At 38.9% G+C, this 22941-nt stretch overlaps 4 protein-coding genes and 1 non-coding gene across 7 annotated transcripts; 2 read left to right on the top strand and 3 right to left on the bottom strand.

Annotated features, from left to right (window-relative positions):
• Window positions 1-422: 422 nt before the first annotated feature.
• LOC145213125 (heparan sulfate glucosamine 3-O-sulfotransferase 2-like) lies at window positions 423-22885 on the top strand. Its single transcript, XM_080081361.1, has 4 exons — window positions 423-472; window positions 879-1055; window positions 1156-1330; window positions 22286-22885. The coding sequence occupies exons 1-4, from the start codon at window positions 423-425 to the stop codon at window positions 22883-22885; spliced, it is 1002 nt and encodes a 333-aa protein (XP_079937487.1).
• LOC145213834 (uncharacterized) lies at window positions 7486-13282 on the bottom strand. Its single transcript, XM_080082242.1, has 3 exons — window positions 13143-13282; window positions 12923-12982; window positions 7486-12246 (listed from the first exon to the last, which is right to left on the bottom strand). The coding sequence occupies exon 3, from the start codon at window positions 8749-8751 to the stop codon at window positions 7675-7677; it is 1077 nt and encodes a 358-aa protein (XP_079938368.1). The 5' UTR covers window positions 8752-12246; window positions 12923-12982; window positions 13143-13282; the 3' UTR covers window positions 7486-7674.
• Window positions 15683-17775, bottom strand: LOC145213835 (uncharacterized). 3 transcript variants are annotated; one of them, XM_080082243.1, is made up of 9 exons: window positions 17531-17775; window positions 17350-17475; window positions 17087-17116; window positions 16995-17024; window positions 16791-16835; window positions 16544-16731; window positions 16325-16477; window positions 16134-16240; window positions 15683-15838 (listed from the first exon to the last, which is right to left on the bottom strand). In XM_080082243.1, the coding sequence occupies exons 1-7, from the start codon at window positions 17730-17732 to the stop codon at window positions 16436-16438; spliced, it is 663 nt and encodes a 220-aa protein (XP_079938369.1). In that variant the 5' UTR covers window positions 17733-17775; the 3' UTR covers window positions 15683-15838; window positions 16134-16240; window positions 16325-16435. The 3 variants fall into 3 exon arrangements, with proteins under 3 accessions (XP_079938369.1, XP_079938370.1, XP_079938371.1); XM_080082244.1 differs by having other exon boundaries at window positions 16995-17021; XM_080082245.1 differs by having other exon boundaries at window positions 17604-17730.
• On the bottom strand, window positions 17764-20289 carry LOC145213833 (uncharacterized). The gene is made up of 2 exons (XM_080082241.1): window positions 19589-20289; window positions 17764-19372 (listed from the first exon to the last, which is right to left on the bottom strand). Exons 1-2 carry the CDS (start codon window positions 19739-19741, stop codon window positions 17780-17782), a joined length of 1746 nt encoding a protein of 581 aa, XP_079938367.1. The 5' UTR covers window positions 19742-20289; the 3' UTR covers window positions 17764-17779.
• On the top strand, window positions 20307-20380 carry Trnas-gga (transfer RNA serine (anticodon GGA)). The gene has a single exon. It is a non-coding gene; the product is annotated as a tRNA-Ser (tRNA).
• Window positions 22886-22941: the final 56 nt, after the last annotated feature.

The following is a 22941-nucleotide window of genomic DNA, read 5'->3' as shown; positions in this document are numbered from 1 at the left end:
TTTTCCTATTTTGTTGCAATTTTCAAAAACGTTTAGAAAAACACATGTTCTAACTTTTACAATTACACAAAAAATCAAAACCTTTTAACACAACTTGTTTGTCTTGTCATGATGTTTGTCTTTTTCTTTCACCTCATATTAAGGTATTAATCAAGATTTTCTACAAAAATACGAAAATATTTGCTGTTTTTGTTTGTTTAATTTTGCCAACAGAAAAACAAACAAATATAATCACATTTTGCATCATTTATTACAGAATTTGCGACGAACACGAAACAAATTTCGTATGTTCTTAGTAACAGTATCAATATAATTGATGGAAATATGAGCTATACAAAATATCTGAGATGCATTTGGAAGTCAAGACTGCCAAAAATCACAATCGGAATAATATGTGTTTTGCTTCTGGTTGCATTTATAAAATGGAGTTACTTTCAAGATCGTGCAATGCTAAAAAGCCGTTTTGGCGCAAGTAAGTTTGCAGTATATCAAAAAGCTAAAATATAACTTAGAGCTCGAAGTTCGTTTTCAGATTATGTCAGTCCCAAAAGTCTAATGGAAGCAAGTACTAACTCAGAATACGAACGTAGATTGTTACATCGGGAAAACCAGTTAAAGGAGATTAAACAATACATCGCAGTAAATTTTCGGGTACTTATGTTTTCTGAATTAAATCAGGATTAATTCACTATTTGAATTTGTTTATCACATTTTTTAGCATTTGCATTATGGCTAAGTGTGATGGTGTAACTTTGATTATAAATATGATCAATGGGCGCCTTTATTCTGTCATTTCATAATAATGGTTAGGAATGTAGATATTCAACCTATTCAATTGTGTACTGCCTGTATTTTGCCACGACTAAAAAATTAATTAGGGCTACTTGGCAGAATGAGAAGCAACGCTTGCCAAAAGTGATTGGCATCGGAATAAAAAAATGTGGAACCCATGGAATAATCGCTTTTCTTAACCACCATCCACTGATTCGAATTCCTAAACAAATGGAAAGCTTCTTTTTCTCGCTACCGAAATTACCAGCTTTGGATTCTTATAGGTAAATAACTTCAGTCAAGTACCTTAATTCTGTTAAAAAAACAAAAAGTTTACTTATTTGGAGATTGTTTTAACAGATATAACGAATGTTTAATTTGCAGGAAAAAAATGCCACCGACAAACGATAAACAAATCGCAATGGAAAAGACACCAATATATTTTGCTTTTCCTCCAACAAACATTCCATACAGAATCAAAACATCTATTCCTGATGTGAAGCTTATTCTGATTGTGTGTGATCCAACTCCGAGAGCTTTTTCGGATTATGTGCATGAGGTGAGTTTATTACCACAAAAAGTTAAGACCAAATACTAAACTGATTGTTTTTGCTGGCAAGGTTTTTGTATTAACTTTGTTTGTTAATTCACATAATTTTTGCAGAAGAAACTTTTGCATTACTATGTGTTTTGAATTGAAATATGTACTTTTTAATAATATAAAAATTGCTTTTTAGTGTTCGCCTTTTGGTAAGACTGAAGTTTTGACGCTTTAATTATTAAGCTATTTTCAGTACACAAAAATGATAACGGAAAATAAGTAAACTCCAACGTAAGTAAATGTTGACAAAGATAAACAAGCAAATAAAACAACACTTACCAAAAAACCTTCACGATTTACTGGCAGACTTTATGTGCACAGCAATACGAAACAGGTTACTGAAGATTTAACAAATAATTTAATTATTTTTCCTGAAAAACAAACGACAGTAGTTTTCTAGACACACGAAACGAACTACCGACGTTTCCGGCAAACTTGTCGAACATGAGGCGCGAAAGTATCCACATGGTTGCGCTATTTACACTGAAACTTACAATATGGGGAGGCGGTAGACAAAAACAGTTATTTGCTATGTAAAATCCTCCCCCACAAATGTACGGCTCAGAAGAGTACATTTTCAATACACAAACACAAAAAACATTGTAAATTCACACGTGATAGCGACGAAAATCTGCCAATTTCAATTGGCTAGTTGCAGCAATCAAACGCCTGTATAAATAAACAAGCGTGGGTGTTAGCTCAACAGCATAGCGTTCATTTCTTCATGTCTTCTTTCAATCTAGTGCACCACGCTCAACACTAGTAATCAACGACTAGTTGTCGGGGCGTGTCGGATGCACTTGGGAACCGCTGGCCTCAACAACAAGGCACAACTTTGCAATTGGCCTTTTGATTATGCTCGATTTCGTTTTTACGTCAACTCGTCTGACAACTCCGTATTTGTCCGGATAGGTATTTATAACTCAACTAAGGTCCCAGCCTCGACGGGGCATAGATTCGTTAACAACGAGAACGAAATCGCCGACTTCGATATTTTTTCTTCGGTCTGGCCACTTCTGCCGCAAAGCGATGGTTGGCAAGTACTCCTTGGCCACTCGTCTCCAAAATTCGTCGGCTAAAAACTGCACATGGCGCCAGCGACGGCGAGTGTAGTTGTACTTTTCGTCAAATTGCCCAGGTGTCATGATAGGGCTTGGCTTCTGCAACAGGATGTGATTAGGTGTCAAAGGAACGTCGTTGCTTGGACTAAACGTGACAGGCGTCAACGGTCTGGAGTTAAGTATATTTTCAACTTCCACCATCAACGTACGTAGGGTATCTTCACTAACTATCGGGGACTTGTGTAGCATCAAATTCAAGATTTTTCGGATGAAACGGATTAATCTCTCCCATATGCCACCCATGTGACTTGCTGCTGGGGAAACATTCATTTTATTCCTTTCTGTTGAAGATGACCTTCCAGCTTCTTCTGGTTTAGCTCTGCTAGGGCTTTGCGTAGCACACGCTCTGCTTCCACAAAATTCGTTCTATTATCGCTAAAAATTTCAACCGACTTTCCTCTTCGGGCGATAAATCTTCTTAAGGCGTTTATAAACTATTCGGTTGACAAATCTTCGGCAACTTCGATATGCACGGCAGGCATCGTCATGCAGGTAAAAATGCAGCCATATCTCTTCACTTCGCTGCGTCCGCGCTGTACTAAAAACGGACCGAAAAAATCAATTCCGGCATACGAAAAGGGTGGCTCGTTCGGCTTCAAGCGTGCTGGTGGTAGATCTGCCATCAATTGCTGACTGTGAGGCACATTGTGCTTAAAGCAAGGTATGCAGTGCACGAGAGCACGACGAACAGCTGCACCACCTTTGATAATCCAGAACTTCTGACGAATCACCGTCCATGTATGTACAGTACCCGAATGACCGGCTTGCTCGTGGTAATGCATAACAATCAGCTTTGTCAAATGGTGATTACTTGGCAAGATAATAGGATGTCTGGATTCGAAAAGGTGCGTTGTCCAATCTTCCTCCTAGTCGAATGACACCACTTATCAGTTGCGGGTTTGTTTGGTTAGACCTTTTCAACCAGCGACGACCCTTTTGATCTGTGTCTGATTTTTACAAAGCTTCAAATGCAATTGGAAATGCTGACCTTTGGACATACTTTACCAATTCCAGCTATGCCTTTAAAATCTCTTCAACAGTCAGTTTTCCCTTCTGCACAGGTTTCTTCGAATGCAGGTAGAGTTTGAACCACAATATTCAGGCTACTGCCTTCTTTAACTTAAACAATGATGAAAACCTGTTTATTTTAGTGTCAACAGGGTTGATTGTAAAACAGCAAGTTGCCATTGACTTTTTTACTGCAATTGGCTTAAATTCATCTGGTACAACATTCTTTATAGGCAGGGTTGCTTGGCCAAGAACTTTCATGCTTCTCTAAAAATCTCGGACTAAACTTGATCCAAGCAGCTTCTTCATTGTAATTCCTCGTGATGCTTCATCAGCAGGATTCGTCCATTGAGATGTGGTAGTCTGCTGATGTATTTTTGATAAACGATTTGCCACAAATGTGAAAAACGCTTTCTCTCATTTGAAATGCTAAAGAGAACAGCACTTGAGACAGTCCAAAATGTAGACTTACAATCAGGGTAATCTAAGTGTTCTCGTAACCACATGTCAGCTTTAGCAGCAAGAACAGCTGCAACAAGTTCCAATCTGGGAATGCTTTCACTTTTAGGTGGAGTGACCTTTTTTTCCCAAAGAAGAAAGAACAACGTACACAATGATTCTCATCTTATTGTCGAAGGTTAGTTACAAATCCATAACCATTTACAGATGCATCACAGAAATGGTGAATTTGGCATTCAATTACTCTTCCGAAATGTGGCGGGTTCAAACATCTTGGCAATAAAAGCTGCTTAAGTTCAGGCAGCTGACCACACTATTTTTTTCAATTCTTGGACAGGAATTCTGGTATTGCATCATCTCAGCCCAACTTCAATTGAAAAACTTCTTGCTGAATTCTTTTTGCAATCAGAACAACAGGTGCTGCAAAACCAAGAGGATCAAATAGGGAATTAATGACTGACAACAGTCTTCTTCTGGTAAGTGTTTCTTCAGGAATATAGCTTCTTGTTCGAAATCCAAACTTGTCCTCAAATACATTCCAATACACGCCCAGCACTCTTTCCTTGACACTTTCTTTCGGGCTGATATCTTTCATTGATTTTGCTGTTTCGTGTTCAGGGATCTGGTCCAAAACTGCTTGACTGTTTAAAATCCACTTTGTGAGATAAAAACCTCCTTTTTGTAGTAATTTACAAAGTTGGAAAACAGTTTTAATTGCTTCCTCTTCAGTAGGTGCAGATGCAAAACAATCATCTACATAGAAATTGTGCTTCACTATGTCAAACTCATGTCCAAGTTCTTCAGTTGTGTGCTTCAAACAAAATGTAGCCATACAAGGGGATGAGGCAGCCCCAAGTATGTGGACTAACATTTGTTGAATTTTTTTTTTGTAAGATCACCTTCAGGCCACCATAAAAATCTCAGCAGATTGGATTCTTCTTTACTATAACTTGGTGGAACACAGCTTCCACATAACCAACATTTGCAATTTGATTCATGCGGAAGCGGGTCAGCACACTGACCAGGCTGTTTACAAGGTCAGGACCCTGCATAAAAAAATCATTTAAGGACACACCTTTCTGTCTTGTAGCACAGTCAAAGACAACTCTGACTTTGTCTGGTTTATGTAGATGATAAACTGGGGGTGAGGAAGGTAACACGTTTGGTCACTTGTTTGCAGTTCTTCAGTTGGCACCTCTTCAGCATATCCTTTATCAACATATTCTTGAATTCTTTCCACATACCTTTTGCAAAGAAAGTCATCTTTTTGCAGGCTCCTTTGCAAATCCAGTAATCTTCTTTGTGCTGAAACCAAATTGTCTCCAGGTAATTTTAGACTATTTCTCTTGGGTAAAGGTAAGACAAAATGTCCATCCACATGTTTAATTTCTTCCTTAATTTACTTTAAAACCTTTCTGTCTTGCTTAGATGGGGAATTGCAAATCGCCGGGTTCTTCACAAAAATCTTGGTACCATAACCTTTGTATTCTTTGGTCTAGCTCTAAAGTTTTGATTCGATTGGCGTGCACATACTTTTTATCTGGTGATGGACCGATCAATGACCACCCCAGTGGAGTTCTTGCAGCAAAGGGCTCCTTTTTCCTCCAGTTCGAATTTCCAAGGTGCGATGAGCATATGGCAGTGGTCGTCAACCTATGGGTCGCGACCCCAAGTGGGGTCGCCTAAACTTTTTCTGGGGTCGCAATACGTCGCCGAATTTAATTTATTGCATTTTAAAATTGATTACAGAAAATGAAACTAATATTATGTTCTTTTAGATCGCAACTTTTGCTCTTGTTTTGTAGCACAGCTTGCCACCTCCTGTTGCAATTAAATCGTGGTAGTGGAAAAACAGAAAATGCCTTTATCGCGTAACAATGGTTTCGACAAGGTGTATTATGACTCAACACTATAAGTTTGTATTATTTAAGGTGACACCAGAACGAGTGAATAGTTATTTATGCAACGTACCCAACTATGCCAAATTTTTCTAATCCTGTTTTCAACCACGTGGCTGTGTGAAGCAGGATTTAGTGCAATGAGTGTATTAAAAACGAAACATCGTAATCGATTGGAAGTGGAGCATGACATGCGGTTGAGCTTATGCACAGTCAAGCCGTGGCTTCAAAAACTTGTGGACAGTATGCAGGCGCAACCATCTCACTAACAGTGCAAGTTAAATGTTGAACAATTTGACAAGTTTGTGTTCCGAAAATAGGGTTTATGTCTTAAATGAAACGCCTTAAAAACTTTTTTCGTAATGCTTTTGTATAGCCATTTTTTCGTAATACTTATGTATCGCCATATTTGTTTGTAATTATGTACAGTTTGCGTAATTTTTCTTTCGGTTCAGCATTACTTAAAAATTTTTTCTCAGTGTTGAAAAAAATGGGGTCGCATGTGTAGTGGTCATGATATTAATGTGCACAAAGTTTATGTTTAACGTCAGCATGTTGTTTGCAATAATGTTGCAAAGCATGTAGGGGAAGTGTTTAGCCTCTTTATAACAGGATTTAAGTGTTGGTATTTCCGTTCCCATGCAAGTCATAAGATATTTTGAGTCATTTAAATGACTAACCAATTTAACCAATTGGTTATTCTAGAATGTTCTGCACAAACATAAGGTGTTCGTTTATCATTACGCATACTTCCTCTTGTTTATACTGTCGTTTCCGTTTCAAGTTTAAAGTAGAACACAGCCGCTCGTACTTGAGAAGAAGCATAGCAGCTCGGTCGAGGGCCCTATGACTTTATAAATTGCACCTTTGCCATAAAATGAATTCTATAACTTTAAGGAAAAAAGGTTTCACGCAATAGCCAATATTTTGCTCTACTATATATAGCTTATTTTCGACTTTGTCGCGGGTCTATTCAGGGTGAATTCTGGCTCTTTTCTGGGTCCATTTTTGGTCTATTCTGGGTCTATTCTTAGACTTTTTTTGAGGCTTCTAAGCGCGGAACGTCACACGAGGGGGAATTGAAACGCGATTCCTAAAGGTCTCCAACAAGCAGTCCACACAGAGAGTGTGTTTTGTAGATCTTCTATTCAAACACTTTCAATGAAGAGGACGGTGAGAGGCGATAGCAACGATAGGAAACGATTTCTACAAAGACATGGCATTAGCACTGCGCTTTAATGTAGGAATGTAACTTTAAGCTCACCAACTGTTATGGGAACCGGAAGAAAACAAATAACACGGGCAATCCCAGAAATCACTGTCACACACCTAAATACACGATAAAACATGAGACCACAATATGCCATAATGACGCCATACACAATGCTTACCAAGCGATGTAGAGCAACAGGGTAGAAAATCACGGTTCACGTGAGTATCGTGCAAGAACGCTGCGTAAACAATTACAACTTTAGCAACGTGAATGAACCCAATTACAAGTAGAGTACAACTAATATAAAGCGAAATGACATTTTAAGTCATTGCAGTTATGTTCGCATTCATTATAGTAATTCACAATATTGAGTCATTAAACACATATATACAAAGTGACTCACTAACAATCGTCAACACGACAATAAACTGCTTTTCTCAAACAACCGACGCAGCACCGCGCTCCACGGAAGTCAGCAACGAAAAGAACTAAACCACGTTGCGTTATCACACAAAACTGGCAGTCATTTGTTACGTCACACAACGCAATAGATTACAACACAAGTTGTACTTAGGAAATGCGGGAATCAACAGAAATCGGCAATTACTGGCAAATAAGATGTAACATACGATTGAGTGATGAGTATCTGGCAATGAGTCGATCCGTAGCGGACTCACTGGCGACCAGACAAACGGTTTGAGTTTCTTTCTTGGCCAGAAGAAACTCAAATGGCAATGTCGACAAGTCTGGACAGGTGGGCCATGTATTTTCTTGCTCCCCAAAAAACTGGGGTCCATTAAGCCATCGGCTGGACCCAAGGAATTTATTCATACTGATTCCACGAGACGCTTCGTCAGCTGGATTTACCTTGGTGCTGACGTGTCTCCATTGCGTAGGCCGGGAAACATCCTCGATTTTGGCCAAGCGATTTGCAACATACACTGGAAAGCGCTTATTGCAGTTGCGAATACTTTGAAGAACCGCAGTCGAATCCGTCCAGAACACGGATTGGCGTTCGTTCAGTTGCAGCTCCTTTGTCACAAGTCGATCCAACTTGGCTGCAACAACGGCCGCCGTCAGCTCCAGGCGGGGAATCGAACATGTCTTCAGGGGGGCAACGCGTGCCTTGCCTATTACAAACGAGCAGTGTATGTGTCCCCGCTCGTCTACCAGCCTCAAATAGATCACCTCATCGTAAGCTGTGGATGAGGCATCTGCAAAATGGTGCAATTCCGTTTTTCGCACCTTAACAAAATCTTCTTCACACATCTTGGCAGAAATCGGCTTCACACATCTTGGCAGAACGACGTCTCTTTGCTGTAACCATTTTGCCCAAGTTTCGGAGTCTTCATCGGAAAGCACGTCGTCCCATCCCAGCTGTTTTCTGCAGAGATCTCTTTGCATCGTCTTGGCCACCACGATCACAGGCGCTGCAAAGCCAAGAGGATCGTATAAGGAACTTACCACCGACAGGATTGACCTTCTGGTGTAGGCTATAGGCAACTGAACTGCTTCTGCTTCAGTCGACACGGATTTTAAACAGTCGTCAACGTAGAAATTCTTTTCTACAGTTTCGACAACTTCATTAGAAAATTCGATTTGCAAATCATCAGCGGCTTGTTTAAGACAAAAACTCGCACAGGAAGGGGAAGACGTCGCTCCAAACAAATGAACAAGCATCCTGTATGCGGTGGGCTTCTTCGACACATCGCCATCAGGCCACTACAACAACCGAAGTGCATCGCAATCTGTCGGTTTTACACGGATCTCATGAAACATGGCCTCCACGTCGGCCACAAGAGCTACCTTTTCCATCCGAAACCTTGAAAGAACTCCTACTAGGGCAGGGGTTCCCAACCTTTATACGATCTTCTACCACTTGGAAGCTCTGCACTGCCACTCGTACCACTTCTTGCAGAACAACTAATTTGATCGAATCATATTTTATTCAGAAGAATAATGGCCTACTAAAATAACACTAAAGCACCACAACTGAATTGAATGAGATTTTTGTTTTTGTTTACCGTAAACAAAATGTAAAGTTGTGAAACCAGGCTTTTGTGAAAAAACGGAAGCTACTCGCGTACCACATGAAAAACCTTCGCGTACCATAGGTTAGGAACCCCTGTACTAAGGAATTGGTCAGATCCGGACCCTGGAGTAAAGCATCATTTAACGACTGGTCGCGGTATCTGGCGGCACAGTCAAAAACCACCCGAACTTTACCGGGCTTGTGTGGATTTGTAACGGGGTGATGAGGCAGGTACCAAACTACCTCTGCAGACTGTTTCTCATCTGGAACTTCTTCGGCATAGCCTTTAGCTATATAACCCTGTACCGTCTTTGTATACGCATCGCGTAGCACGACGTCGTGTCTCAGGCGACGTTCCAAAGAACCCAAACGGTTTAGCGTCATATCACGGTTGCACCGAAGCGGTTGTGCGTTCGGGCGCCATGGCAACGGCAACTCATAATGACCTTGCTTGAATTTCACACTTGTTTTCATTTTATCCAAGACGTACCGGTCTTCACGCGACATAGGCATCGAGTCGGCGTTAGTGTCTTGGAAGTCGGTCTTCCACATTCGCTCTAACTTCTCTTGCAGCGAATCATCGGCAACTTGAGTAAAGTTGACGGAAAACAAATCGGTTGACTTGTTAGAGAGAGGTCCTCCCAATGCCCATCCAAGTGGAACCCTAAATGCGATAGGTTGCTTCGGTTTTCCCTTTTGTACCTCTTGCACGAGAAAGGCCTCTGGAACGTCCAGCCTGATGAGCAGCAAAGCTTCACTGCAATCTACCTGTGGGAATGACAGGTCTCTGATATGTGGCAGCGCATCCAATTCCGCGTTTCTCGGAAACTTGTTGGCGGTAATAGGCAGACAATCAACAGCGAACACCTCATAAAAGTTCCAAAGTTGTGGAGCCATCGAGCGAAGCAACAGATAAATTAACTATTTTGCCCTTGCGCCTGCGACTGTCCCCGTTGATCGTTTTAAGCCCCACGTTGCTAGGTTCACCTCGCAGCCCAAGCTTGTCTGTCAGTTTACGTATCGTACGTATCAACAGTCATACCGTTAGCACGGACCTTGACCGCAACCATTATCAAGTTGACGCTCTGTCTACCAGAGGAGGCATGACAGTCCTTTTCAATCGCCGTCACAACCGAACAAACAGTCCGTTCCGGCGCAGGTCCTTTGACAGGAGACTCATCCTCTCTCTTCTCTGGCGGATGCAACAAGGTGTGATGGGCTTCATTGCAGTCCCTCACGGTACACGCTTTGGGGCTGGTGCACTTAGTAGCAAAGTGCCCCAATCCGAAACAATTATCAGAGTCTGTGGCGCCGGGTGACGCGCAGACGATCGCGGTAAGATATGGATTTAAATTCCTCGCACTTAGCAAGCCCATGGTTTCCCGAACAGCACTGGCACAACGGGGTAGTAGGAAAGTGTGAAGGTCCGGCACGAACCTTAGGCCTAGATTCTTGTTCGCTTACAACGACATGACTGGCGGCTGAACAACAAATTTGCAATCCGATCCTCAGTTTCCACAAAGTCCACAAGATGCCCAAACAAAGATTCACGGCCAGCATCTCTGAGTATTTTCTCAATATGCCGTTTCCAAGCCTCTTGCATCTTGAACGGTAGAAGATTCACAACAGCAATCAACGTAGGGTAATGATTCATCTCGGAATGCTCGTCAATGTCTGAAAGTGTAAGTAAACCATCGCGCAGCGACTGCGCAAACTCACTTAAACCAGCAGCATCGTTCGGTCGCAATTCTGGACCGTTGACAACACACCTTACACATGCATGAGCGATTATATGTGACTTGCCAAAGTGGTCGTACAGTAACTGTCTCGCTTGTTGGTACCCATTTTCCTTTAGTCTAAAGCAGTGTTCAATCAGTTTACGGGCCTCGTCATCGACCTTGTCGTCGGTGCCAGAATCGAAATTGCAAACGAACTTCCAATAAAATCCATAGGATTGCCGTTAAGAACGAGAACTTTGGGCTTTAGTCTGTTTATATGTTTCACAAGCGATGCAATCTCATTGTCATGTCCGCCAGTTGGCTTGACTGAATCATATGTACAAGAATTATTTACTTTTGGATTTGCTGCGGTAAAAGAACCTTTCTCATGAAACGAAGATTTAATTTTAGGCGCATTTTGCGACAGGGACTTAGGCGGAGAAATACAGTCAACCACATACCGCTGGTCCGGAGGGCTTCGCTGCGACGTGACAGGTGGTGGCGTGAACAGAACGCGACGTTGTTCCTCGAGAGGCTTCTCTTTAGGTGTGGTCATTTCAGCCGAACCTTCCTTTACTGTCACGTACTCTGTGTTCCCTGACATCTCGTCCCAAACCCTTTCTTCCACCTCTGCGGCCTGTAGCTGATGCTGCAGTTCTAGCATCTCCAAGTTGTGTTTCATTTCTTCGTGCTGTCTGTCCAGCTCCCGCGTCTGCGCAGTCTGAATACTTTAACTCTAGTTCTACTGTTAGTCGAAGAACTAGATCGCCTACTTCGTCCGCAGAACGAGTCGTTGTCCCTTGGACTCTTATCGCCGCTTCCACCTGGACGAGCTATGTTAACAGGTAAAACACTGCTAGATGGAGAATTTACCTCGCGAACCCAGTGAGAGACTCGGTCATCGAATTCGGCCTTGTTTTTCCTTATGCTTGCTAGTTCGTCAGCAAGATCGGGATGCGCCTCGTAGGCAGCAACAACATCGACAAAAAGATGTTCAAGCGCAACCAAAACCGTCTCGAGCACCTGCTTGTTGCGGTGGTCCTTCATCAGACACTCGGCGACTAGCTATTGTTCACTTAGGCGTCGACGACAATCAGCGACCGCTTCAGGAGTTGTAACGTTTGATTGGCTCATCTTCGATCGCGTTCAGCGAACAGTTAAACTTTAGTTCAAGAAGTCAAGTTTCAAATGCAGATTCTGTTCAACAAACAGTTGAAACTTTCATGTAACGTCCCGTGAACGCGCCCCGGTTACAGTGCGGAACGTCACACGAGGGGGAATTGAAACGCGATTCCTAATGGTTTCCAACAAGCAGTCCACACAGATAGTGTGTTTTGTAGATCTTATATTCAAACACTTTCAATGAAGAATGAAGAGGACGGTGGGAGGCGATAGCAACGATAGGAAACGAATAGGAAACGATTTCTACAAAGACATGGCATTAGCACGGCGCTTTAATGTAGGAATGTACCTTTAAGCTCACCAACTGTTATTGGAACCGGAATAAACAAATAACACGGGCAATCCCAGACAAAGTATGTGTAAAACACAAGTAGTCCAACCCATTGTTACGCGATAGAGCCGTATGGACGCCATTTTGTGTCCAAATTAATACAGCAGGTATAGGGAAAAACACATAAATTGTCTGATTTTTACAAACTGGTGGGCTTTAACGCTAGTTTGATAGGCCAAATCGAATGAAATGTTTGGGTTCTAACATTTGAGCGCGATAATGCTCGCCGAACGCAAATATTTGAAGTTTACATGAAAATTAAGCGGCCAAATTTACATGAAAAACAGCAATTTAGCTTTAAACATTGTGTTGAAATCTTAGAACCTGAAATTTTCATTCAATTTGGCGAATCAAATTCGCGTCTAAGCTCTCCGGTTTGTAAAAATCAGACAATTTACGTGTTATTTTTCTTTCCCTGCTGTGTCATTTTGGACGCAAAATGGCTCCATAGGCTTTTTTACGTAACAATAGGTTGGACAACTTGTGTTTTATATAGACTTTGATCCCAGAAATCACTGTCACACACCTAAATACACTATAAAACATGAGACCACAATATGCCATTATGACGTCATACACAATGCTTACCAAGCTATGTCGAGCAACAGGGTAGAAAATCACGCTTCACGTGAGTATCGTACAAGAAATCTGCGTAAACAATCACAACTTTAGCAACGTGAATGAACCCAACTACAAGTAGAGTACAACTAAAACAAAGCGAAATGACATTTTAAGTCAGTTATGTTCGCATTCATTATAGTAATTTACAATATTGAGTCATTAAACACATATATACAAAGTGACTCACCAACAATCGCCAACACGGCAATAAACTGCTTTTCTCAAACAACCGACGCAGCACCGCGCATCACGGAAGTCAGCAACGAAAAGAACTAAACCACGTTGCGTTATCACAGAAAACTGGCAGTCAATTGTTACGTCACACAACGCAATAGATTACAACACAAGTTGTATTGAGGAAATGCGGGAATCAATAGAAATCGGCAATTACTGGCAAATAAGATGTAACACCCGTAATGGCTTTAATTAGCAAGATGCAGTTACTTCTATGGGATTACGATGGATAAACTGGCGTACGGTTTTCTAAAGGAAATATCTGGGCATAAACACAATAGAATAAACCCGGTTTTAACAATATAACACTCTTACCGAAACGTTTGGATCAGGACTTTAAACAGTTATATGTCGACGAGCAATCAAGTCAAACTGTAAGTAACAGAGTACACTTTAGACCAGGCATAGCGTCACAGCAAAGGTTTAACAATACAAGACAATGGTTATTGGAATAATGTTGACAAAGATAAACAAGCAAATAAAACAACACTTACCAAAACAACTTGGTCCGATTTACTGGCAGACTTGATGTGCACAGCAATACGAAACAGGTTACTTAAGATTTAACAATTAATTTAATTATTTTTCCTGAAAAACAAACGACAGTAGTTTTCTAGACACAGGAAACGAACTACCGACGTTTCCAGAAAACTTGTCGTATAGTATACTAACAGTACTTGTCGAACCATAGTACAGGGTTGCCAGATAAAAATTGCTGAAAAGTGCCAAATACTCTCAAAAAAGCGCCAACCAAATCAAAAAAGCGCCAAACAAAAATTGTTTAACGCCAAAAATCCCGCCAAACATTTTTTTACAAAACTAGCAGGAGAACGTATATTATACAGCTGTAAAAGTCACTTTATTAGCCGAACTGTATTAATTTGGTAATAAAATATTTGAATGGCTGTGCGGGACCGTTTGTTTGTATACCGTAAGAAATAACTGGAAACTTCATTTCCCGTCCAGTACTCGAAAAGAAGTAAGTTCCAAAAACAACATTACCTGGCTGTAAAATGATGTGTTGTTTAATTTTATTAACCAATATTTACCAAAGTTTTATATGGTGCCCCATGAAATCATAACAAACTACTGGCGATTGTGATGTTTGCCGTAAACAGCACCTATTGCCTGTTCAGGGTTTTCTGTTTTCACTCGAACATTTACTTAGCGAAATAAAAAAAAACTTTTTTACTGAACAGGGCCTGTTTTGCCACAAACTAACAGAATTGGACATAGTCCTGATTTTTCATAACGTAGTCATTAGGGTTTCAAGATCAGGATTATTACTACCATATTAAGCGAAATACAACTAGTTAAAAGTAAAGTCCTTCAACATTATTGGCGATGCAATTTACCAGACAGCATTAGTTTGACTTGGATTCTTACAACAGCTTAGAATAGCAAGTGTTTTTTCCACTTTCATGCACTTTCCCTTACTGTCGTAAGCTGGTTTCCACTTTTTAAATAACAATATTAAACATTTAAAACTATTTAACTTCAATGGTGCACTTGCTGTATGTCACTCCTGACACAAACATTCGGATTCCCATCTTATTTTCTAATGTCTAGTCAGAAAGTAGATACTACTATTGTATTGGTTGTTTTTATGTAGACTTTGACTGTGAGTATACTATGGTCAAATACGAGGCGCGAAACTCCACATGGTTGCGCTATTTACACTGAAACTTACAATATGGGGAGACGGTAGACAAAAACAGTAACTTGCGATGTAACACACAGAGCAAATACGATTGCCGTAAAATTGCTATATACTGCCAATGTCTGGCTATACTGATGATACCTTGTAGTCAGCTATACTGATGATACCTTGTAGAATACAAACCTCCTTGCTAATTCTACCTTACAGTTTCTTGACAGAGTAAGATAGTCGGTCTCAGATGCACTTTATTATTTGACCCAAAAAGAACCAAGAACGTCACAATGACAAAACAGCCCGAACAATCCAACTTATATAACAGAGGTGGCCAAACTGCGGCTCCCGAGCCGCATGCGGCTCATTAAGCCTATGAATGCGGCTCCTTGAGCCTACCCAGCTAACACAAAAACGTTAATAAAACGTTTTAAAAAGGGAAATTTGAACGTATTTTAACGTTTCAAATAACGTTTATTCTACGACTTTTCGTGGACTCTCAGTAACGTTTTTAAAACATTAGGATTTACGTTTAATCAATCGTTGCCTAAACGTTAAAACCAACGCTTAAATAGTCGTTCTGTAAACGTTTGACATAACGTCAATAAAACGTAGTTTTCAACGTTTTGCATACGACAACTATTAACATTGCCTAAACGTCCTTCATTTCGATTTATGTAACGTTTCTTTTAGGCGACAGACAAACGTTCAAAACAGGGAATTATGAACGTATTTTAACGTTCAAAAATAACGTTAATTCTACGGCTTTTCGTGGACTCTCAGTAACGTCTTTCAAACCTCAAAGTCAACGTTTTCACAAGTCGTTTTTAAACGTCTGCAGAAACGTTTTGTTGTCTTTTATTACGAAATATCACCGGACCATGTGTTTTGAAGAAAATTTAAAAGATTTATTCAGAATCTGTCGATGAAAGCAGTAGTTCAGTGCCGTTAGAGGAGTCGATGCTGCTGTCAAACGAATTGTTGGGAGATAAACATTTCTGAAAAACACATGACGTTTACTACAATATTGTACAGCTACAAAACTCAATTCGTATGATTTACAACCAACTTAAACCATGTAATGGGAAAAGTAAATATTTATTTATTTTTTAAATATTAGAGCAATAAGATGTTTTACCAAACACATTACTAAAGCAGCAAGTTAATTTGATAACTTGGAAACAGTATCAAACGATGTTTTAACTTCTTTATTTAACTTTAAAGATGACAAAACTCTTTTAGAAATGTATTTAATGACAACAATAAAAAATGCTTGACCAATAGATTTCCCACCTTATACTTTGTGCCACCTGGTTTGAAAGGACACTGCTTTAAAAAGTCTTGTAGCTCTTTTTCAACTGCTCGAACAGTAGTGTCAGTCCTAGTGTGAAGTATACTTTCTGGAATAAAAAAGGTAGGGAAGTTGAAAAACAATTGTTTAAAAAAAGAATAAAACAAAAAGGAAAAACTAATAATGTACTTACACATCAGTACTTTATTAAAGTTTGTTTGTGAAAAGGCTCTTTTGCCTTTTCTTCCTTTATAACTGTATTTCTCCCAAAGTCCATGGGAACCAATTGTAGTCATCATTTTTCTTACACAACATTATCTCCACCAAGGCTTGTCAAAAACTGCCGCTAAACAATAACAGAATCTGTTGTGACAGCAATATTTTCAGCATTAATTAAAACAACATTACTTACTGTTGTTCTGCGAAACTGTTTTTCCTCCAGTTTTTTTTCAAAAGCCTGAAAATCTGTTATAGTCAACAGCTTTTGGCTGAACAAATCCAAATCAAACTGAGAAAGTTTTTCTGCTTCACCTTTCGTTATTGCTTCTTTCAAAATGCTCATCAGTTCATGCTGCCCTTTAATAGGCATGTCCATTTTTACTGCAAAAAATCAAACAAAATACAGACCTGCTTTGCATTTTAAATATTTCAACACCTACCATTTAAATCCTGCCTATCCCCATCCTGTTGTTGTGCATTAACACCTAAAAAACAGAGCTCTAAACTAGGAATGAAAGAAAACAAACTCAAAGTTTTTGAGTAACCCTGCTGCTTACTAAACAATAATGAAATCGTAAAATATTTAGATCATATTTGAGTGTATTTTTAGTACCAAATGAATATGCATAATCTTGAAGACCTACCTGCCACAGCAGCTGTCTCATCCCCCACTTCTAGTAAAAAAGTAGAACAAACGATTTTTATCCAAGTAGATAATAACTGTCACACTACAAACCTGTGTTGGTACATTTGCTTGGTGACTCTCCTGTAATGAAAACATTATAACTTTCAATTTGAACAGTGTGTGTAGAGCCTACATACAATTATATTTCTGACAATATTTAATTTTTAACAGTTAAAGTCTGCTGACAAGTTTAGACTTAAGTTTGTAAACAGGACAATACTTTAAATTTTCATAGTATATATATATAATATTTAGTTTATAGGATTGTGATGAACATGAAGCATCATCAAAGTCAAGCAATGTTAATATCTGACCTTCGTCCGACAAATATCTGGCAGGTCTTTTATGAGGCCTAGTGATAGTAGTTTCAGTATCAGAACTGTCAATGTTTGATGTGTCGACAGCAAGACCTGCTTTTTTGTGTGCTATCTCATATTCATCTGCAAGAAAATCCAATTAATAACTTCTCAACACAAACCTTGTAATAAAACTTACCTTCATATCCAAACACACGTTTTATTTTGTAAACAAACCACTTCTCCTCATCTGGTGTTTCACCTCTTTTTACCTTTTGGCGTTGTGACTGTCTTGGCCAATAGCTGAACTTCTCTGATGACCCATGTTTTGAAAAAATCCATGTGGAAGGTATAACTTCCACACTGCTATCTTCAGCAAATTCAACAATAGCAAATGACATGCTTCCAAACAATTAGCAATAAAATATTAACCTGAGCAAAAAAATAGTTATAAGTGGTGCAGTATACACATCAACCTGACAAAGTTGCCTTGTTTAATGCAAACAGCTCTCTTAAAGGTGACACTTGTAATGTCAAGAGTTTCCATACAACTTTTGTTTATATTTATATTGTATGCATGAATTAAAGATGAATTAAATGGTTCCATGAACAAAGGTTGTACATTACTATACACTCTACACAGGCATGATTTATCATTGCTTTCCACCATCTCGACACATTTCACAGTTTCACTTTTACATACAACATATGCATTATTTGGTGGTTTGGAGAAAGTAACTTGTGGGACTGATTGATAGTTGAGCTCAGAAAAACCAATCTCTTGCACTCGCTTTATTACTTGAACAAGTGGATTTTTGCCACATCTAACAAAGCGTTTAATTTTGTGCATATAATTTTCAAATGCAAATGCACCAAAATTGTCAAGTGGCCCATACTCTTTTACATCTGAGATCAAATGCAATAATGAATGTACATTATAAACCAAAAATTCTTCACCATACAGTGTTGTACTCTGTGTGACAAATGTACAAAGAAGGGAATGAGCCAAACAGGCATTTGTTTTGCAAAGAGATGGAGAAATAAAAATTGATATAGCTGCACTTAAAAGCATAAAATGTTCATACAGCTCATTGCTCAAAACCTTTTTTAAAACAATTTTACCGGTATATATTAAAAACTGCCGGAATTCAGTTGCTTTCCATCTGTCAATTTCAAGCAAAGTTCTTGGTTTTCGTGCAAAGCACTTTGGAACATAACTTTTAAGTGCCAACAGCCTGTTGCTTATTTCAGAAATTTGACTTGCGCTTAGTTTAACATTTCTTTTTCCACGTATCCATGTTAATAACAGCTTTTTCATTACTCCCAAGCATACCTGGTGCATATAATCAATCGGAAAGTGTTTTACCATGTCTATCTCTAAATCACAAAAAGGGGACACTGCATGGTGATGTTCCTGATTTGTTTGTTGTCGAAAAGACATATCTGTTCTTTCTACAAGTTGTGAAACAAGTGGATAAGTAACACGTCCACACCAATAACCTTTTTGGGTACATTTGTCACAACCAAAGTAACCTGAACAGAGTTTTGTTGACTTGACCATTGCACGTGCAGGGGCATCACATATAACTGAATGTAATTTAACTTCCATAAAATATCCGTTAACTGACAATCCATTTTTAATGAGGTCTTTTAGTTCATGAACCATGTCTTGTAAAAATTGTAAAGATGATGGTTTGGATTCTCCATATGAAAGTGAAACTGGAAAAACACACTGACGGAATTCATTGAACCAAACAGAGCACAGTATAGGCCAAAAACAAGAGTTTCTGCTTTTAAAAACTGGAAGGCCATCAATGTTAAATGAGAGTTCCAAAACATTTGGATAATTAATTGGGTGTACACTGTCAAATAGTAAAGCTATCTGTGATTGTATTCCAAAATAGTAATAGTCCATTCCAGACACTTTTACAGTTTTGACCAGTCGAGATGTACTTACAAGAGCACGGCAAGTTTTCGGAAGATTAGAATGCCCATGGTTGCGTAAAATATGAAGCAATGAGTCAACTGCATTGTGCTTGATCTGAAATTGATTTACCCATTTATTCACATCAGACTTAAGACAGTTCTCAGCATCACAATCTGATGAAGAACTGTCACTGTCATGACAGTGCTGATATTTTTTAAACTTAGAGCTTAACACAGCACCCTCGTCTGAGGAATAATTTGGTCCCATTACAGATTCCTCAGCAAAACTATGATCAGACAAATAACCTGTATTTGTTTTAGCACAGTTTACCTTTTCAGATATTACGTTTTTTTTCAGTGTTTGAGAGGTTGTGGGCGTGTCCCCATCGGATTCCGAACTTTCCAAAATTGTAACCTTCCGACATTTCCTGGCTCTATATTTTTTCATCCACAGCCTTTTGTACTCTTTGCGTTGCTCGTTCATTTTTACACACAAATTTATTATACAATTGTACAAAACAAAACTAGGCACAAAAAGGTAAATTCTATCTGCATCTAGACATGCGACACACACGCGCTCGCGCCCCTGATTTTAGCCTGGTGATCCCGAACAAAAATCCACCCTGACCTTAAGGTTGCATCGTGGAGTTTGGGTCATAACTTTGTTAACGCAACTGAAATACCGTGTTCTTACGAAAAAAGTTTAAAAACCGCCGGCTAAGTAGGTTACGTTGCCTTAACAACGACGTTTTGCATAAGTTTTACTGCAATGAAAAAAAAAACGTTAATTTTAAACGTTCGTTACAACAGCGTACCGTAACCTAATAACGTTGTAAAACGCTTTAATGTAAAAACACAAACACGTTTGAATTAACTAAGATGAAACATATTCATACTGGGATCAGCCCTGAAGCGTCGATGCAGACCAGCGATCACGGCATACATATCGATAAATCATAGTACGCCAGGCCTGTTCAAGGCGTTATACCGAATCAGCTGGTCTCCCAAGCATTCCCATATGGCAAGGCATAGACTAGATTCTCCACTGAGCCTGTGTAGCTCAGTTGGTAGAGCGCGAGTCCCGGAAAGACTCCGGTCGTGGGTTCGAATCCCACCGCAGGCTAGATTTTTCTAGTCTATGCCTTGCCATATGGGAATGCTTGGGAGACCAGCTGATTCGGTATAACGCCTTGAACAGGCCTGGCGTACTATGACGTTTGAATTAAACGTTTTACTTCCTTCCCTGGTAAGAATAAAACAACGTTAAATTTGAAACGTATTTTTGTCAACGTTTTTTTCACAGTTTATTGTAACCACAAATAAGCATTTATTTTATACGTGTTTATTACGTTAATTAGTAAGGTTGCAAAAACATTCTAATGCATACGCTTCTTTAATAACGCTTTAAGAACATTATATTTAACCACATAAAAACGTTTACTTTAAACATTTTTATTACGTTAATTAGTAAGGTTGCAAAAACGTTCTAATGCATACGCTACTTTAATAACGTTTCAAAAACATTATATTTAACCACATAAAAACGTTTACTTTAAACAGTTTTATTACGTTAATTAGTAAGGTTGCAAAAACGTTCTAATGCATACGCTACTTTAAAAACGTTTCAAAAACATTATATTTAACCACATAAAAACGTTTACTTTAAACATTTTTATTACGTTAATTAGTAAGGTTGCAGAAACGTTCTAATGCATACGTTACTTTAATAACGTTTCAAAAACATTATATTTAACCACATAAAAACGTTTACTTTAAACATTTTTATTACGTTAGTTAGTAAGGTTGCAGAAACGTTCTAATGCATACGTTACTTTAATAACGTTTCAAAAACATTATATTTAACCACATAAAAACGTTTACTTTAAACATTTTTATTACGTTAATTAGTAAGGTTGCAGAAACGTCCTCATTCAAACGTTACTTTAATAACGTTTCAAAAACATTATATTTAACCACATAAAAACGTCCATTTATAACGTTTTATTTATGTCGTAAATAGACATTGCAGAAACGTTCATGCGGTAACGTTGGTTTGATGACGTTATAAACACGTTCTATTAGCACCGTTTAAAAATGTTTTTCAATAACGTTTCAAAAAAACATTTCTGAAACGTTTTCAAAACGTTCAAGGATAACGTTAAACCATGCAACCATAATGTAACATTTACTTTGAAAATAAAAAGACCTCAAACCATTTTACAACCTTTAAACAACGTTGTGAAAGTTGTCATAACGTTTTGTGTTAGCTGGGTATGAATGCGGCTCCTTGATGCTGCACATGCATTCCCCATCTTGCAGTTGTTTGACCAGATGGCAAAGTGTCATTTGTCATAACCAATGTACATTCCGAAAACTAACCGAAAAGTACATTATTGTACGGAAGCGTGCTAGATTGTGCATTGTAGTCAAATATGTTTTTGGATTTAGGCTGTAAATCAGGGCTGACATTGAAAGCATTTTACATGTGTATTGCAGCTTCTGCTACTAAACTGCAAAGTTTAAACCTGTGTGTTTTATCTGTCAAGCTTTCCTCAATCATTACAAAACTAGTAACTTGAAAGGTCATTACGCAGCCTAATTTTAAACACCTTGCATCCCAGGTGGAGACACAGTATCACTATGCAACAATAATCATTATTTGATAGCATACACTTCGTTGTGAGTGAATAAATTCGTTTTTTGATTTTTTTGTGTTGCGGCTCTTTTAAAACTAAGTTATGTAATATGCGGCTCGAGCGTAAAGCAGGTCTGGCCACCCCTCTTATATAACGTAAAATTATCCACCTACTGCTGAAAAGACTAACCGTGTGGAAACCGTGAAAGTAGGACACCAAAGTTGGCAGTTGTGTCGTAACAATGGACTTTTGGCGCAATGGTTGCAACGGCGGGGAAAGTTTTTTGTCCTTGAGAAGTGTTAATGTCCGTTACATACCTTTTAGTTCGAAACAGTGTGCATTTCCGGTAGCTTATTAATAAATTAACCAATAGTTAAACCATTTTTTTACAGCGGATCAGGTACGAGCTCTACAATGATCGAATGATCAGCAAATACGAAACATTCGAACAGTATGTTGATGAGTATCTTCCAAAACTACAACACAGCATTACTGAGTGGCAAAAAGTATCCCTTTTACATTCGGACTTACGAGAAAAATTTGTCAACTTAGTTCACACAAACCATGCATCAACTCTACTCTCCAATGGAATTTACTCAGCTCATATCAAACAATGGCAAAGTTTCTTCAACAGCTCGAGTTTAAAAGTTGTTGATGGTAACCGGTTTATTAAAGATCCAGGACCAATAATCGAGGAACTGCAGGATTTCATTGGAATCCCAAAAGTTTTGTTGCGAGAAGATTTTGTTCGACATCCAGACACCGGACTTTTTTGCTATCGAAAATTTACCATTCAGCATCTACAAAATCATGTAAACGAAAGCAGCAGTGAAAGTGTAAAAATGTTAAATTGTTTAGGAGGTGGAAAAGGCCGTACTCGCACTGGAAAGCAGAAAGCCAACGTGGAAACTTTACAAAAATTGCGAGCATTTTATCGCCCTTTTAACCAGCAATTTTTTACCGATATCGGAGAAAATTTTGATTGGAATTAAAAAGGAGAGAGTTGTAACTTATTTTTTATAAGTTATGACTAACTTAAAAAGAAAAG

Source organism: Phallusia mammillata, chromosome 2 (assembly GCF_965637545.1).
Source record: "Phallusia mammillata chromosome 2, kaPhaMamm4.hap1.1, whole genome shotgun sequence".
Taxonomy (NCBI): Eukaryota; Metazoa; Chordata; class Ascidiacea; order Phlebobranchia; family Ascidiidae; genus Phallusia; species Phallusia mammillata.
The sequence above is the reverse complement of the archived record's forward strand: the minus strand, read 5'-3'. Positions and strand labels throughout refer to the sequence as shown.